General features: G+C 33.2%; 3 protein-coding genes across 3 annotated transcripts; 1 reads left to right on the top strand and 2 right to left on the bottom strand.

Annotated features, from left to right (window-relative positions):
- The first annotated feature begins 1,131 nt into the window (after positions 1 to 1,131).
- Positions 1,132 to 3,433, top strand: LOC121798536 (vesicle-associated membrane protein 722-like). Its single transcript, XM_042197596.1, has 5 exons — positions 1,132 to 1,493; positions 2,115 to 2,256; positions 2,361 to 2,481; positions 2,618 to 2,680; positions 2,990 to 3,433. Exons 1-5 carry the CDS (start codon positions 1,304 to 1,306, stop codon positions 3,140 to 3,142), a joined length of 669 nt encoding a protein of 222 aa, XP_042053530.1. The 5' UTR covers positions 1,132 to 1,303; the 3' UTR covers positions 3,143 to 3,433.
- Positions 3,434 to 4,609: 1,176 nt separating this feature from the next.
- On the bottom strand, positions 4,610 to 8,347 carry LOC121798534 (RNA-binding protein FUS-like). Its single transcript, XM_042197595.1, has 9 exons — positions 8,144 to 8,347; positions 7,161 to 7,241; positions 6,989 to 7,077; positions 6,759 to 6,833; positions 5,726 to 5,844; positions 5,571 to 5,648; positions 5,401 to 5,448; positions 5,165 to 5,302; positions 4,610 to 4,964 (listed from the first exon to the last, which is right to left on the bottom strand). The coding sequence occupies exons 1-9, from the start codon at positions 8,264 to 8,266 to the stop codon at positions 4,855 to 4,857; spliced, it is 861 nt and encodes a 286-aa protein (XP_042053529.1). The 5' UTR covers positions 8,267 to 8,347; the 3' UTR covers positions 4,610 to 4,854.
- Positions 8,348 to 9,735: 1,388 nt separating this feature from the next.
- LOC121798537 lies at positions 9,736 to 11,265 on the bottom strand. Its single transcript, XM_042197597.1, has 5 exons — positions 11,105 to 11,265; positions 10,755 to 10,839; positions 10,317 to 10,660; positions 10,090 to 10,243; positions 9,736 to 10,002 (listed from the first exon to the last, which is right to left on the bottom strand). Exons 1-5 carry the CDS (start codon positions 11,108 to 11,110, stop codon positions 9,983 to 9,985), a joined length of 609 nt encoding a protein of 202 aa, XP_042053531.1. The 5' UTR covers positions 11,111 to 11,265; the 3' UTR covers positions 9,736 to 9,982.
- Between the last annotated feature and the right edge of the window lie 3,882 nt (positions 11,266 to 15,147).

Here is a 15,147-nt window from a genome sequence, read left to right as displayed (position 1 = left end):
AGGGGATGTCCTAGTGACGTGGCAGTGGGATGGGAAGTCCTAGTGACGTGACAGAGAGTGTTTTTGGGAAGTCCTAGTGGATGTCCGAGTGGGACATCCTCCCACTGGAGATGCTCTTAGACCACCGATTTGTCCAGAACCCGATACATGCCCCGTGTGATAGCACATATTTTACATGTGAACGGTGTGTTTATTATACAATACCTAAAATTTTACTCCTTTTTAATTAGCTTTTTGTTTTATATTGAATATGAATTATACTATACTGATTATTCTGCTTTCAAAAGTGAATATGGATAACTAGTTATTTTAGAAATTTGAATTAGAGGGTAATTGACTATATTGTTTATATGAATTTTTATTTAATGTCTAGTCTCTGTTTTATTTTGATTATTGTTGTGTTTAATGCTTCCGCATATTTGATCTATATTTTTGTTGATACGAGATTTGAGAGATGAGTGTCAATGCATGATTACAAATAATTAACTTATTAATAAAATCGAGAGATTAAGATTGAGTCTAAGGATTTGAAAATTAGGAACTTTTAGAAATTGTATACTACTAGTTAGAAAAAAATATTAAAATATTATAAATAGAGATGTACATTTCATCATAGACAAAAATTTATTAAAAAATTCGAAAGTGACATATGTAAATTAGTAATTATAATCCTCCATTGACTTGTACTTTAAAAATAAATGTGTCTATTCGATTATGGACTGCAAAATGTAGCAATAAATGTATTTTTCATCTTCCAGTTATCCAGAAACCTTTAATTAAGAATGGATTATTCAATTCAATTCAAAGTCTAAAATAAATAAAGACTGATACTTTACTTTTTCGAAAATTAGAAAAATTTTAAGGAATGTGAAGGAAACAATTATGGAAAGAACAAATTTGGAAATAAATAAAGAGGGTTATCCAAATAGACACCGTAACATCAAAGCAGCAACAGTCGACATATTCAAAATTCAAAAATAAAGATGAAAATAATGAAAACTACACGTGGCAAGAGTCGAGTGGATGGTATAGCAGATGTGGTTTAACAACTTACACCAAATCGTTTCTCACACAAAATGAAAAGCGCCAAAACTGAAAATCCTCCTTTCTCTTTCTCTCTCATGAAAATCAAATGTTTCTCTCTCTAGATTTGTCTCTTACATAAATACACAACTCTTTTTTCACACCGTTATTTATTTCTCATTTTCCCCAATCTATATCTCTACGGACTACGGTTATAGCTCCGGGCGTAGAGGCTTCGCCTAGGGTTTACCGGCGAGATAGAGAGAGATCAGCGGCAGATATGGGGCAGCAGTCGTTGATCTACAGCTTCGTGGCGCGCGGCACCGTGATCCTGGCCGAGTACACTGAGTTTACCGGCAACTTCACCGGAATTGCCGCGCAGTGTCTCCAGAAACTCCCGGCCTCTAACAACAAGTTCACCTACAACTGCGACGGCCATACTTTCAATTACCTCGTTGAGGATGGATTCAGTAAGCGCCGCTTCCTCCGATCGGTCTATTTTTTCATTTTCCCTTCCATTTCCTGTGCCGTAGCCATTCTTTCTCAAATATGTCCCTGCTTTTGATTGATGCGTAGTTATCTTTTGATGGCTGATACTTGGATGATTGCAGTGAATTTTCGTGGTTTTTTACTTAAATACAGTTTTTATTTTGTTTGAAGAAGTCAGATCTTGATTGTCTGTTGATTTCTTTTGTTCAATAGATGCTGAAGTTATCTGATGCGTTTACGGATCGGTTTGAAAGTTCAGCTAGATATAAAGTTTGTTTTACTTCATGTAGGATTAATATATTGGCGCAATTGATTTCTTTCAAATCTATTTCATCTGGCAATTGTATGAATCGTTTGCTTTTTCTAATTGATGATTCCCGCAGCTGCGTTATATGGGGATAGAGTTCACAAAGATGGTTTACTAATTGATTCTACAGTTTTTGGATCATTTGATTTTGGATTATCTTTGCCTCAGTAAAATGATTAATCATTATTTATCACCTCAGCATAGATTTTGTGTGTGCTAATACATTACTAATATACTCCATTGTTTATGCTGTTGGTGGACTAGTGTTTACTTGTTTTGTTTTTTTGAATAATAGCATATTGTGTTGTGGCTGTTGAATCTGTTGGAAGACAGATTCCTATTGCATTTCTTGAGCGAATCAAGGAGGATTTTACCAAGAAATATGGTGGAGGAAAGGCTGCTACAGCTGTTGCCAACAGCCTGAATAAAGAGTTTGGGTAATTTTTGTCATTAAGTTCCTTTTCGCATATCAATATTACCCTGGCCTAATTATTAGTATTTCTCATAGCAGACCTTAATACCTTATTTTATGATGTCTTAGGTCCAAATTGAAAGAGCAAATGCAGTACTGTGTTGATCACCCAGACGAGATCAGTAAACTTGCGAAGGTGAAAGCTCAAGTTTCAGAAGTTAAAGGAGTTATGATGGAAAACATTGAAAAGGTAAGTGGTTGTGGATTCATCTTTTTATTATATAGTATCTTATTATCTCATTTTGTGTTTCATTTATTGATGTGGATTGGGTTTAGGTCCTTCGTAAATATTAGGTGGTTTAATATCAATTCTTTTGACTTTCCAGGTGCTTGATCGCGGAGAGAAAATTGAACTCCTTGTTGATAAAACTGAGAATCTTCGTTCCCAGGTCCGTAATTGGATGTTACATTCATGTAGAGATTTTTTGTAAAACATGAACTTCTTGGATGGGCAATTAATTAGTAATGCATCTTCACTCATATATTAGAAATGGTTTTGGTTGTTTGTACTTGATGTTGCGTGCTTGATTCTGCCTTACTGGTTGGTAGCCTAGGGTGCCATTGTCAATTGCATCACCTTTATTTGTATCCCTAATTCTTGTATCCTCTTGATAATTGATATATGGGTTGTCTTTAGAATTTTTTGTAGTAATATTAGGTGATTCAGTCTGTGGTGTGTTATCTCTTTTACTGGACAGGCTCAAGATTTTAGGACACAGGGAACTAAGATGAGAAGAAAGATGTGGCTGCAGAATATGAAGATAAAGCTTATTGTTCTTGCCATTATCATTGCCTTGATCTTAATCATAGTTCTATCAGTGTGTGGTGGATTCAATTGCAGTAATAAGTAAGTGTCTGTTTGCACATATAGGTTGTCCTCAATGACAGACAGAACACACACTATAATGCATCTTTGCGTTACGAGTTTTGTTTCCCCTAAATTTTTTGGTGACGTGTTTTGCCCTTTTGTTCTATCCTGTCTGTATATTTGTGAGATAATATTTGTTGTATATTTTGTATTCTGAATTGTATTAGAAGAGTCGTTTGCGGCAACGAGCTCTGCATTTTACACTGAAAATCAAAATAGTTTATCAGAGCAGCATTTTATCTTTGGGAATGAAATTTTCGTATTTCTATTTTTAGATAATATTGTCATTGCAGTTGCTTAGTCAGTAAGTTGCGCGTTGTACAATAAAACAGTATGTTGTCAGAACGGTCATGGTAATATCTCATAGTCATGGACGTGTTCACCCTCCATGAAATAATTCTGGAAGGAAATAATTCTGTGGGCCTACTGAGAAAAATTAAATGTAGGCGTTTAGTTTCCCTGATAAGTGGGCTAGTTTTAGTCAACGTGATATGTCCATTTTCAATTGAATGGACCAAGTCACCCTCCGCCTTTTTCATATTTTGTGGGGGGAGTGAATTTGTGGGGGATAATTGTGTAAAACACCTCTCCAAATCATGGTCAACATTTGCGGCCAGATTTATAAACCACCCTCAGCGTAGGATATAATTCAGGGTAAATATTAATGAACAGTGCGAGCCTAACATATTATCTTGGGCCTTCACATTTTGACTCTGGGAAACTGAACAGCTGATAAACCCATGAATTACACCCAAATCATGGTATTTTATGGAGGGTGAACACGTCCTAATAGTCATACATTGCATAGTTTTCTACGATTGTAGGAGTACTTAATTTCTTGTTGACCACATTGTCTGTTCAAACAAAGAATTTAGGTAGTCATTCTCGGAATATCTCTATTTTGTTGCCATGTCTCCATTGTATCATATGCTCATTAGCTATAATTAGGAGTTTTGGTCCTTATCATTTGGTTAGTGTTTTGACTCTTTTGCCTAGATGATCTTGGCGACTTGGCTTTTGCCCGAAGAGATGTGGAGTGGAGTTGTCTGACTAAATAAATTTAATAATCATATATTATCTGTGAAACACGCATGTATTCAATCTTTAATCCTTGTTTACAATCATAATTAAATAGTCAAAATAATATTCTAGCCATTAATATAAAACTAAGTTTTCTTTCGATGAACTTTACATGCACAGTATGCACTGAATATCTTATAAGTTCTTAAAAACATATCAGTATATAAAAAAATAAGTCTTGGAATAATTTTAAAGACGTCAAATAAGTTCAAAAGATATTTTACCACATCATTTCATTATTTTACAAGTTATATTTTGTCATTTACGATATTCACTCTTCATATTTCATTTTCTTGAAATATCTTAAGATGAATATTCTAAGATGTTTACAAATTTAACAAAATGAAAGAGAGACGACGAAACGGAAAAATAAAACAAAAGAATTATATAGCCAGTCAGAATTTGGTTGCTTGCTCTTGGACATTTACAAAAAGAAAACATCTGAAAATATTGCTTGCCCTTCATACAGATATATTATGGCAAAATAACCATCACCTGCCAACCAACCTCAAGAAATAAAGCCACTATTTCATCACCTGCAAACCGACTTTTCAAACATAGCAAACCAGACAAGCACTTCTCCAAAGCAAACAAACAAGAACCAACTACCAACAACTATGCTTGGTTGCCGCCACCCCTAGGAGTTGCACGGCCACCCATCCCTCCACGCCCACGGCTGCCATAACCTCTGCCACCTCCACCTCTACCCCTTCCAGATACAGCACCTGTATTAATAAATCGACAGCTCATTAACCTTCACAAGTGTATACAAACAATCCAGAAATAGTCGAACTATGACACCTTTCAATCATCTATCAGTCTGAAATAACAAGATATGGAAAACCCATACCAGCTACAGTCTAACTGAAGAATTTCAAGTACTTGAAACACATCTCTAAATAGTTTCTAGGTTAAAAGAACATACCACAATAGCCTCCACCCCAACCTCCACGGCTTCCACCCTGGCCCCAATTAGAATATCCACCAGAATAGCCACCTGGATTAGAATAGCCACCATTATAGCCACCAGGATTAGAATAGCCACCTGAATATCCACCGTTTTCTGTAGGGCAAGAAGAACCATGTAAATAACAAAGGAGATATGAAAGCCATATAAGTACCAAAGGAGCCATAAACTATAAGGCAGTTTAGAATAGCCACCTGAATTAGAATAGCCTCCATTATAGCCACCTGAATACCCACCATTTTCTGTAGGGGAAGAAGAATCATGTAAATAACAAAGAAGATACGAAAGCCATATGCACCACAGGAGCCATAAATTATAAGGCAGTTTATAGTTTCAAATGACCTGTAGTTAAAGAATGAAGTACCTTGGTAGTTTGAATATCCACCTCTGTGCCAATCTCGTCCCCTCCCTCTACCACGGTCTCTTCCTCGTCCATAAGTATCTAGAAATAAAAAGTACATGCAATTAATGGCAGGACATGCAAATATTTATGATAATCAACTCAGTTAATTTTCTTACCTCCATTACCAGCATTATAATTTGCAAGTGCTTGTCTAGGAGGTTGATGTTGTTGCTGTGGCTTATAGTTGCTGTACTGCTGTTTAGTTTGATGATCCGCATTAGATGGACCTTGATACCTGATCCATGATGATATATTAGAGATGAGGACAAATAATAAACTTCTCATTGAAACAACCTTATTTAAAACAGGAAATAGATTTGTTTAAACACAAAGAGACATGCATTGACGGAAGAAGGCATAACACATTAACACATGTACCTAACTGTAATGACAGTATCACATAACATGTCTGGGAAAACACATTCAGCAACTCTAGGGATCAGGTTGAAAGGCTAAGCAACCAGCACATGCACAATATTCCTTGCAGTGTTGTTAGGGTCGCGGGTCGCGGGGCGATGGGGCGGCAGGGCGAGGGATCCACGAATCGGAGCACAACATTATTTATTATTTATATATTAGAATAAATAATGATTAAATATAAGTCACTAATATATAAATACTTATACTTACATAACATGAAGAAAAAATATTTAAAATTCAATCTGGGGTAGAAAATAATTATCGAAGGAATTATAGTCTATTTACTTGTTTTGATATTTAATTAATGAAATTTATAATTAAGTTATTTTGGGAAAACATGAAAAGTTGGCAATAATAATAAATTAATAGTATAGAAAAGAGGAAAAGTAAAAAGTTGAAATGATTAGAGGCAAAAAGAGGCAGTGGGTGCCTAGGTTTTATCAAAAGGACTCCATATTAAAATACTAATAAAATAAAAAAAAGTTTCGGATTCCTCCCTCTTTACACAAAAACGGATTCATGCCCCCTTAGTCGACCCAGACGCCCCGACCGCCCCAGGCGCGCCCCGACCGCCCTGATCGCGCCCCCTCTGCGCCCCACGTATCTCGCTCGGCTCACCCATGTTGGGGCGAAGCCGGACTCGACCCTGGCGACCCGCGCCCGGGGCGCGTTTTTAACAACACTGATTCCTTGTGTAGAGGGTCTAAATTACTATCAAAGAGAAATTACCCAGGAGAGTTCTGGTTAAGCTCTTTATTCGACAGAGTAATTGAAATCATGGACACATGCCGAGTCTGCTCCACACTGTAGACATAAATAGCTGCATTAGACATTCCAGTAGCAGAATATGTCGATGCAGATAATGCATATGACTGATCGTAAAAAGAGATAGATGCTACAACAAAATGTACATCAGGACAGAAATGTTGCAGCAAAAGGGCAAAAAACTTTAAACTCACATCTGAAGGCCCTCTTCAATGGGTTCAAATGTATCAGTTATGCTGACTGAGCTGATTGCAGTGTCCTGATGGAGCTGGGGAACTCTTCTCTATATCCAAAGGAAAGCACCGAGTCCTTCACATTGTGTAAGAGGTAAAAAGATAGTAGTATCAAAGGAAATCAAATAGCAACCTTTAAGATTTCTGCAATAGCCACCGTTTTGTTTATCGCCTGACCCATTGCCTTTAAGACAATCTCTTTTACTTGTCTATCCTGAGAGATAGATTGTTAACATAATAATCATTAGCAGGTAATTTCAGATGATAGAACAAACAAAATATCCAAAAGATAAACTGATAAAGACAAGCGTGAAAAGTCCTAAACATAAATGATCCCAATACAAACACCACTGACCACTCCAAACAAAGAAGGCCATCAAGCTATATCCAGGAAATTCTATCCCCCTTAGGTCATGTGATAAAGCTAGAAATACAACTGGAGTGGAAGATCTGTAACGCATGCATATTTTGTAGAGGTCATAAATCCTGTAGAGGTCAGTAATACACCCTCACGAGACTACTTTTTCTCACATTAACAAGCCATAGTGCAATACTCTGCATCACATAAAGCAAGACTAAACTAACCACATTCATCAACACAAGAGAAACAGATACTTGTGAATATGCAAGTCAAGAACTAGAATCCAAGACAGCACCTAGCTATCATATCAAGGCACGTGATGTAAACGGTCATCAGGCAAATGTCATCCCAGTAAATAAGTAGCCCGTTCAGAAATGACAAATAAACTGTCCATAGCTAGTAAGTTTCTTCATCAAAACACACAAATAATCACATTGGAAGCAATAACAGCAAAATAAAGAACACATACGGAAATATCATGCTTGTTCTATTCAAATATCAAATGCACAAATTATGTGTTAAACAGCAATATTATAAGAAGATACATGCATGAACATTGAACACATTATATAAGCTCCTGGCTCTCCTAATAAATAAATGAAGAGAAAACATAGCAAACGCCTAGAATCCTTCTAAACAAATTCGAAATCAGATGAAATGCCACAATCTAACACACACAACAACAGAAATGGAAGTCCATAACAATGCAAAACAGCACACACACAAAGGAGTAGTGACATAGCAAAAGGATAAACCTGAAGAAGGGTGGAGGCATAGGTGAGGTAGTTACGAACAAAGCCTTGAGACGTGATACGGATCTGATTCTCGTTAACTGGAGAATCAGGCTTCGGCTTCTGCACCTTGTTGTATCTATCCATTTTTCTTCAACTCAAAACCTTAAAACCCTAGAGAGAGAAAGACTTGCGAGAGAGGGAGTGTGAAGTATGGAAATGGGAATGATGTATATAACCATAGTCGGTCAATGCTCAGTAGAGAAGTGATTAAGTACCCCTCAATTTGGAGCTTTCTTGGGCTTCTCGGCCTGGTTTCTACGGGCCCATTTTTCGACCTGGTTGCAATAGCACGTGTCACATCTTCGTTATTTTCTTCAACAATTGGGCTCTTCATAATTCTATGCATCTCATTACTATCATATTAGGACTTTTCACTTACGCCATGTTTGGTTGGCGGAAAAATAAAGTTGGCAAGGAAAATGATTCATGAGAAAATGAATCCCGGGAATATGATTCCCAATAACTTTACTTTCCTATGTTTGGAAATTCCAAGATTTTAAATTTTATATTTGATTCAAACACCAAAATAAAAATTACTTATTATTATTTTATTTATAAAGAAGAATAATAATAAATTCTTTAATAAATTATTAATTACAAACGATAATAATTATGTTATTATCTTTATTATTACGATAGATAGTTTAAATATGGATCATCCATCACAATATATAATAATACAATTATAATTATAGTTACATGGAGTATTATAATAATAATAATAATAATAATTAATTATTATACCATTTTCGGATATTATAATAAAATAAATTTTATAACTTAAAATTTCACTACGATTTTATTGATTAATTATTAATTTATAAAATAATAATTAGTATTTATTATTATATAATTTATATTATATAATTATATTTTAATTATTTAATAAATTATTAATTACTATTGTGATAATAACAATAATATATAAATAAATATTATAATAACATAGTTATAATTATGATCATTTTAATTATAATTATTTATTTTACTAAAATTAAGTATGATTTATAATTTTAAATTATTTTTAAAACATTATAGTTAATAATATTAATAATAATAATAATTATTATTATTATAAAAATAATATATTGAATTAAATATGCGAGAATCCTAAAATTGGAAAAAAGAATACCTAAGAAAAGTTAGGATTCATAATCCTGGAAAGTTATACTAATTTTCCTTGTTCTGGGGATTCTGATTACTTTCCCAGTTTGATTAAAAACGAAACAAACACATGAATTTAAAATTTAAGGAATCAGATTACTTTCACAGAAAGAATCATGGCAACCAAACATGACCTTAACGATTTTTTCTTCAACAAAAAATATTGCAATTTACGCTAATTATACAATTATTACTAACATTTATCTACTACATATGTTTTTTTTATTTAATAAGACGCTAATAGTGGGACATAGAATGGGAGAAATGATGTAAAAATTCTGTGATCCAAGCATATTGTGATGTGTGCAATCAATTATACTTGGACGAAGAGAAAAATTAGGAGAGGGACTTTTTCTGCGATTGTAATTGGTTTTGACACAATTATGAGTTTGGAAGAGAGAGTACAACGATTTCCTCAACATAAAAAATCTATTAATGTAATTCCCCAATTCTGATCTGAGTAAAACGTTACAATATTCCTTGTAATAGAACCAAAAATATGTTACATTCATCCAATACTATCACAAAGGTATGAAAGTCTTATAGTAGAAAGAAATGTTTAGAGTCAGTTTACAAAATAAATAGTAGAAGAAGCAGAGATGAAGCGCGTGATGGAGACAACGATGAGTCAGACTCTCACAATTCGAGCACCACAACTAGCAAAATCAAATAGAGAGATTAGAAAAAAGGCGTTGAACTTGAACGTGAATTAGCTATAATAAGGAAAGAAGGTAAGGGCATACATTCAGAATCAGAGGTGATCCAGTTTCCAATTCCAGCTTCAGCTGCATCCTCCATATCTATTATAAAACTGATCTTTGGAGACTCTTCCACGTCATCCTTCACCGCCCCCACCTGCTTTGAACCAATTACACCTTCTTTCTTCGAATTCAAAACCTGATCAAGGCCACACCAATTAAATTAACATTTTAAACTTTAGGATTAAATCTAGAATGTCTGTCTGTGTGACCTTGGCAGTGGTAGCCCATTTGAGTAACTCCTTCATCCTCGAAACTGCTTTCTTTTTCTTCTTTGTCTTGTCCGAACCAGCGACATGATTGCTGCTGCTGTCGGTTCTCGACCAAGGCTCGCCAAGAGGTAAAACCTTGTTTTCTGATGTCTTCTTCTTCGACGTCTTCGGCTTCTTCTGCAATGGATTTTGGTATCCCTTGAAGGCTCCTAGTCCCTTGAGGTTAAGTGTTTGGTGGAAGAAACGGAGAAGAATCAAATTTTCGCAGCTCACTTTGCTCTTCGGCACGTGTTTTCTCCGCTTGCTCACCAATATCACTAACTCTTTAGGCATTACTTTTTTTTCTGAGTCACCAACAAGGAATTGGATGTTCAGTATCATTCATAACTAATTCAATATGATGCAACAAATTAATTTATTGATTTTTTTTAATCTCACCCTCATGATCACATTCCTTTTTAGTTGAATTTGATGCTATTTTTGGAGGTTCTTGCTCTGGTATCTTCAACAGCCACTGAAGGATCTGTCACACACACAGTAATTAATTTTAAGTATGTGGAGACTAATTAACAAGTCTAGGGATTTATGTTAGTACAATAATTTGCAGTAATATATTGCATGCGTAGAATACTTCTATTAGACTATTAATAATGTACTATGTTTAAATACCATAGCATTATAGTATAATGGATAAACTGAACCACTTGCGTATATAGAAAAATCCATATAATTTATTACTTAACTTATTAGTAGTATGATATAAGAAAGAGAAAGAAAAAACTACTCACCTGCATGAAGTATATTTCAGTTGGCGCTGTTTGCAGATAAATGCAGTATTTGGATGCGTGTAATTTGTTGAAGCTGCGATATTGGCTGTTTGTCGACTTGTAGTTCCTTCTGTACAAACAAAACAAGTGAAAATTAAATTGGAAAGGTCAAGTGATTGCGTAGTGATCATGTATTGGTGAATCCAACGAGCCAAGGTTTTGATTATATATAGAAATATAATGATCGTTGTGTTACAATTAAACTATGATGACCTATTTGGCACTTCATTTCACCATACAATTGTAGTGCTATTGTGGTCTTTCTTTAATTATAAGTGGTCCCTATTTTACAACCCATCTCTTTATTTTACTTTGTCAATACTTTTCAAAATGAAAACAAACAACTCATAAAATATTTTCAACAGTTTATAAGCCCACTGACTTGATGAGTTCTTTGTTCTCATTGTTGTTCAAGATGCAATGCTAAGAAAATGATTATTTAAGTTAATGAAATCAATAGATATAATTACTAAATGGAGTATATAATTATTAGATTGTCAAATATACTTAAAATTTGTTAGATTGCCAAACATAATGATTTTATAACTGACCTTGCTCATGCGGCATTACCATATTAACAATGAGCATGCTAATAATGTTCACGATATATAGGTAAGATTTTTTTTTTTCATATCACGTAAAATAAAAAGAAACATAGATTATGACCTTAAACCAACCAAAACATGGAGTATATGTTTTATAGTAGTATCGCACGAATAACTCCTAAGACGTATATTGCCATTAAAGAAACTAGGTTGCCATGTTTGCATGTGTAGAGGTAGAGGCAGATAATTAAGTTTGAGAGAGTTGAACACATTTTTCCGATTATAGAAGGTGCTAAAATATAAAATAACATTATGTATAAAGGGAATTTTCAACGGATCTTAATGTTTGCATCCCATATTAACACGTGTCAGCAATGATGGGTTATCGAGTAATGGATTATGGATCACACGAAGAGGAATGTTGCTTATATTGATCAACAAATACTTGTCATGTCTTATTCTACCAATAATGGGGCCTTTCAAGTTTCAATTCATTCATATCACCAAGTTTATTTATGCTATAGAGTATACACACATACAAAATTTTTATTTTGGTGATAATTTGGATAAATAAACTATTTTCGAGGTATCTACCACATATTTGTAGTAGGAGTATCTGTCAAATTATCATTCGAATACTTAATCTCTTATGTCGTAAATTTAGCTTGTATTTATGATCAAAATAAATATCACTAAACTCCAACGTGTATTACTTTGATCCGAAGATGTGGGACGATGTCACACATAAGAAATTTTATTTTCACAATTTTAGATTTTATTTATTCTAAAATGGAATCGTTATGTACGGACTATGTTATCGGAAGGTCGATGGTGGTGACTGGTGAGAGGGTAGTGGGTGGTGATGTACAAATGACAATACGAAATTAAGTGTTTGGGATACAAATGATAACTACATATCGTCTCGAATCACCAAATTCTTTAGTTTTAATTTTGACCCAGTTATGTTTATTACTTTTAATTTCCTTGTGCTAGCCATGTGGGATTCATTCCGGCCACGTCAACTTGATTTCGACATGTAGGATTGAGTCCACCAGAAATTAGACATGGTGTATTACCAAGTTTGTAAGATTATAGAGGGCGGATCGATTGTATTTTAATAACAACGAAATATATATGAGATAAATTAATGTGATTTTTAAAAGATAGATGAAAAATATTATGGATGCCTAGATGGCTAATCTTTAAGCAGATAACGAAATATTTGTATTTTATTTTGATATGTAAATCTATTTTTTTAATGTTCCATATTGAAATAGTCTATTAACAAAATATAATTACTAAGTAACATATTATAGTTTTTGTTTTCTCTAGCCTTAATGGAGTATTTTTGTTTTGTTTGGGTAGTTTATATGGAGCACTTTCTAAAAAAGTTATTTTAAAAAATATATTCAGTTATGGAAATTTATACAAGAATGTGGTAAAGTAAAAACTAAAATGTGTGTGACACAATGCTAATAATTCTAAGAGTGAACTACATAAATGGTACATGATCTTTCATTTTCGCACATAAATGGTACCTGATCTTTAGTTTATATCACTTGTGGTACCTTCAAATCATATTTTTGGTACCTGATATGATTTTCACACCAAAATGCCCTCTAAACAAATATATTTTCCCATTTGTATCATAGAGGATATATTGGGCATACACAAAACTAGTACCAAAAGTGATATTATAATATCTTCTCTCATTATCCTCACTCTTTATACTATTATTATTAATCAATATTAATATTATTATATTGATGTTATAAATTAATAATTAATTTCTTTTAATATCATTTAAGTATACTTAATTATAATTATAGTTATAATAATTATTATTATTTTATATTAAATTAATAACTAATAAATATAGTCTTAATAAAAATTTTAAGTTGTGAATTATATTCATAATGATGTTTTAAGAGTTTTAAGAGTTGAATATTTTTAGTTAGGTGTTTTAACCCTAAAATGAGTATAAAATAATTTAATAAAAATATTCAATTGATTTAATTAATTTAAATAATTAATTTAATTGGGTGTTTTGCTCTTGATATATATTATGAATGCAATTAGATGCATATATAAAACACTAAAAAGAAAGAAGAAAAAGAAGAGAAGAAAAAAGAGGAAACATAAACGAAAAAAGAGGAAACATAAACTAATGAGAAAAAAGAAAGAAGAAAGGAAGATAAAATATTAAAAGAAAGAAGAAAATGAAGAAAAAAGAAAGAAGAAGAAACTAAAGAAGAAAAAAGGAAATAAGAAGGGAATAAAAAAATGACATGTTTGGAACTATTTAATTGAACTTTCAAAATATCTTATATAACTAAAATATCACATGTTTGGTACATAGAATTATTTTTATTATATGGTAACTAAAACCATATAAAATAAAGATCAGGTACCATTTACGTAGGGTGAGTCATAAAAAAATGACAAAGTACTTAGTTATTTAGGGAAAAGTAATAACAATGTATGGTCGCCGATTAATTTTTTCCTGTGGATGGATTTTAGTACACGTTGTTACATATCCATCTCACTTCTGGGAGATGATCACATTTAATATATTCGACCATATGAATTAAATGATTTATATTTATGTCTGTGATTGCATGGGCATATGTAACCGTAGTGAAAGTAATGTGGTTGATTCCAGTAGGGAATCATTTCATGTTTATAATCTTGTTGTACTAATGTTATTATCCTATTCACTAATAACAATATATAGGTTGGTCAATTAGTTACATTAGCTAGATTTAATGGGAGTGTTTATCTTTAAAATTTTGGACTAGATAAATAAGACTATTCATGGTTAAAGAAACAAATAATCGGCCTCTTAAAACCTTTATGCAATAGTGTGCTGCAATTTGACATTACAAATAATATTTAAACTACATGTATAAATAACTAAAAAACTTTGGTGAGATGGCCTCACATATCAAGATTCGTAGCACTTTATATACCTCTTATCAAAATCTAAACCTGTTAAGATTTGTATGACGTGAAGTGGGTGTTTGATTACCCTGATAGGGTTTAGTAAGACACGGTAGTTGAAATTGGTTTTACATGATATTGTTGATAGGCTTTATCTCAGTTAGATGTGATACGCGCATATTTCTAAGGATTAACCACATATCTATATTATTTAGTTAGTTCTTGATTTACCATATCTTTTCATATTTATTAGGATTATTTTCTTGTTCGTTAAGTTAGGGTATCCACTATAAATAATGGACATTGTTATTCATTTGAATCATTGGAGAAATATCAAATCAATTTATCTTTTATCGTTCTTTTATCTTTTCGTACTTTATTTTTCCGCAAGTTCATCTCGTCAAACCTTTATTGACCGAGAACCCTAGGCTGCTCGACGGGAGGATCCTGCGAACGAACCTAACCCTTCTCCAGCAACCTCGCGCTGCCGGGACCGATACGAGTACCCTCGTATCATCT

This window comes from Salvia splendens, chromosome 4 (assembly GCF_004379255.2).
Source record: "Salvia splendens isolate huo1 chromosome 4, SspV2, whole genome shotgun sequence".
Classification (NCBI taxonomy): Eukaryota; Viridiplantae; Streptophyta; class Magnoliopsida; order Lamiales; family Lamiaceae; genus Salvia; species Salvia splendens.
This window is presented reverse-complemented; position numbering and strand designations above follow the sequence as displayed.

Excerpts from the sequence above, each read along its gene's own strand:
- LOC121798537 (XM_042197597.1), bottom strand. Across the intron at positions 10,661-10,754 it reads AAAGGAATGTGATCATGAGG|AAAAAAAAGTAATGCCTAAA; the intron begins GTGAGATTAAAA and ends TTGGTGACTCAG. Across the intron at positions 10,244-10,316 it reads AATGGGCTACCACTGCCAAG|GTTTTGAATTCGAAGAAAGA; the intron begins GTCACACAGACA and ends GGCCTTGATCAG.
- LOC121798536 (XM_042197596.1), top strand. The coding sequence starts at position 1,304 with ATGGGGCAGCAGTCGTTGATCTACAGCTTCGTGGCGCGCGGCACCGTG. Across the intron at positions 2,482-2,617 it reads TGATGGAAAACATTGAAAAG|GTGCTTGATCGCGGAGAGAA; the intron begins GTAAGTGGTTGT and ends TTGACTTTCCAG. Across the intron at positions 2,681-2,989 it reads CTGAGAATCTTCGTTCCCAG|GCTCAAGATTTTAGGACACA; the intron begins GTCCGTAATTGG and ends TTTACTGGACAG.
- LOC121798534 (XM_042197595.1), bottom strand. The coding sequence starts at position 8,266 with ATGGATAGATACAACAAGGTGCAGAAGCCGAAGCCTGATTCTCCAGTT. Across the intron at positions 6,834-6,988 it reads ATTGAAGAGGGCCTTCAGAT|TGTGGAGCAGACTCGGCATG; the intron begins GTGAGTTTAAAG and ends TTATGTCTACAG. Across the intron at positions 5,845-6,758 it reads CTTAACCAGAACTCTCCTGG|GTATCAAGGTCCATCTAATG; the intron begins GTAATTTCTCTT and ends ATCATGGATCAG.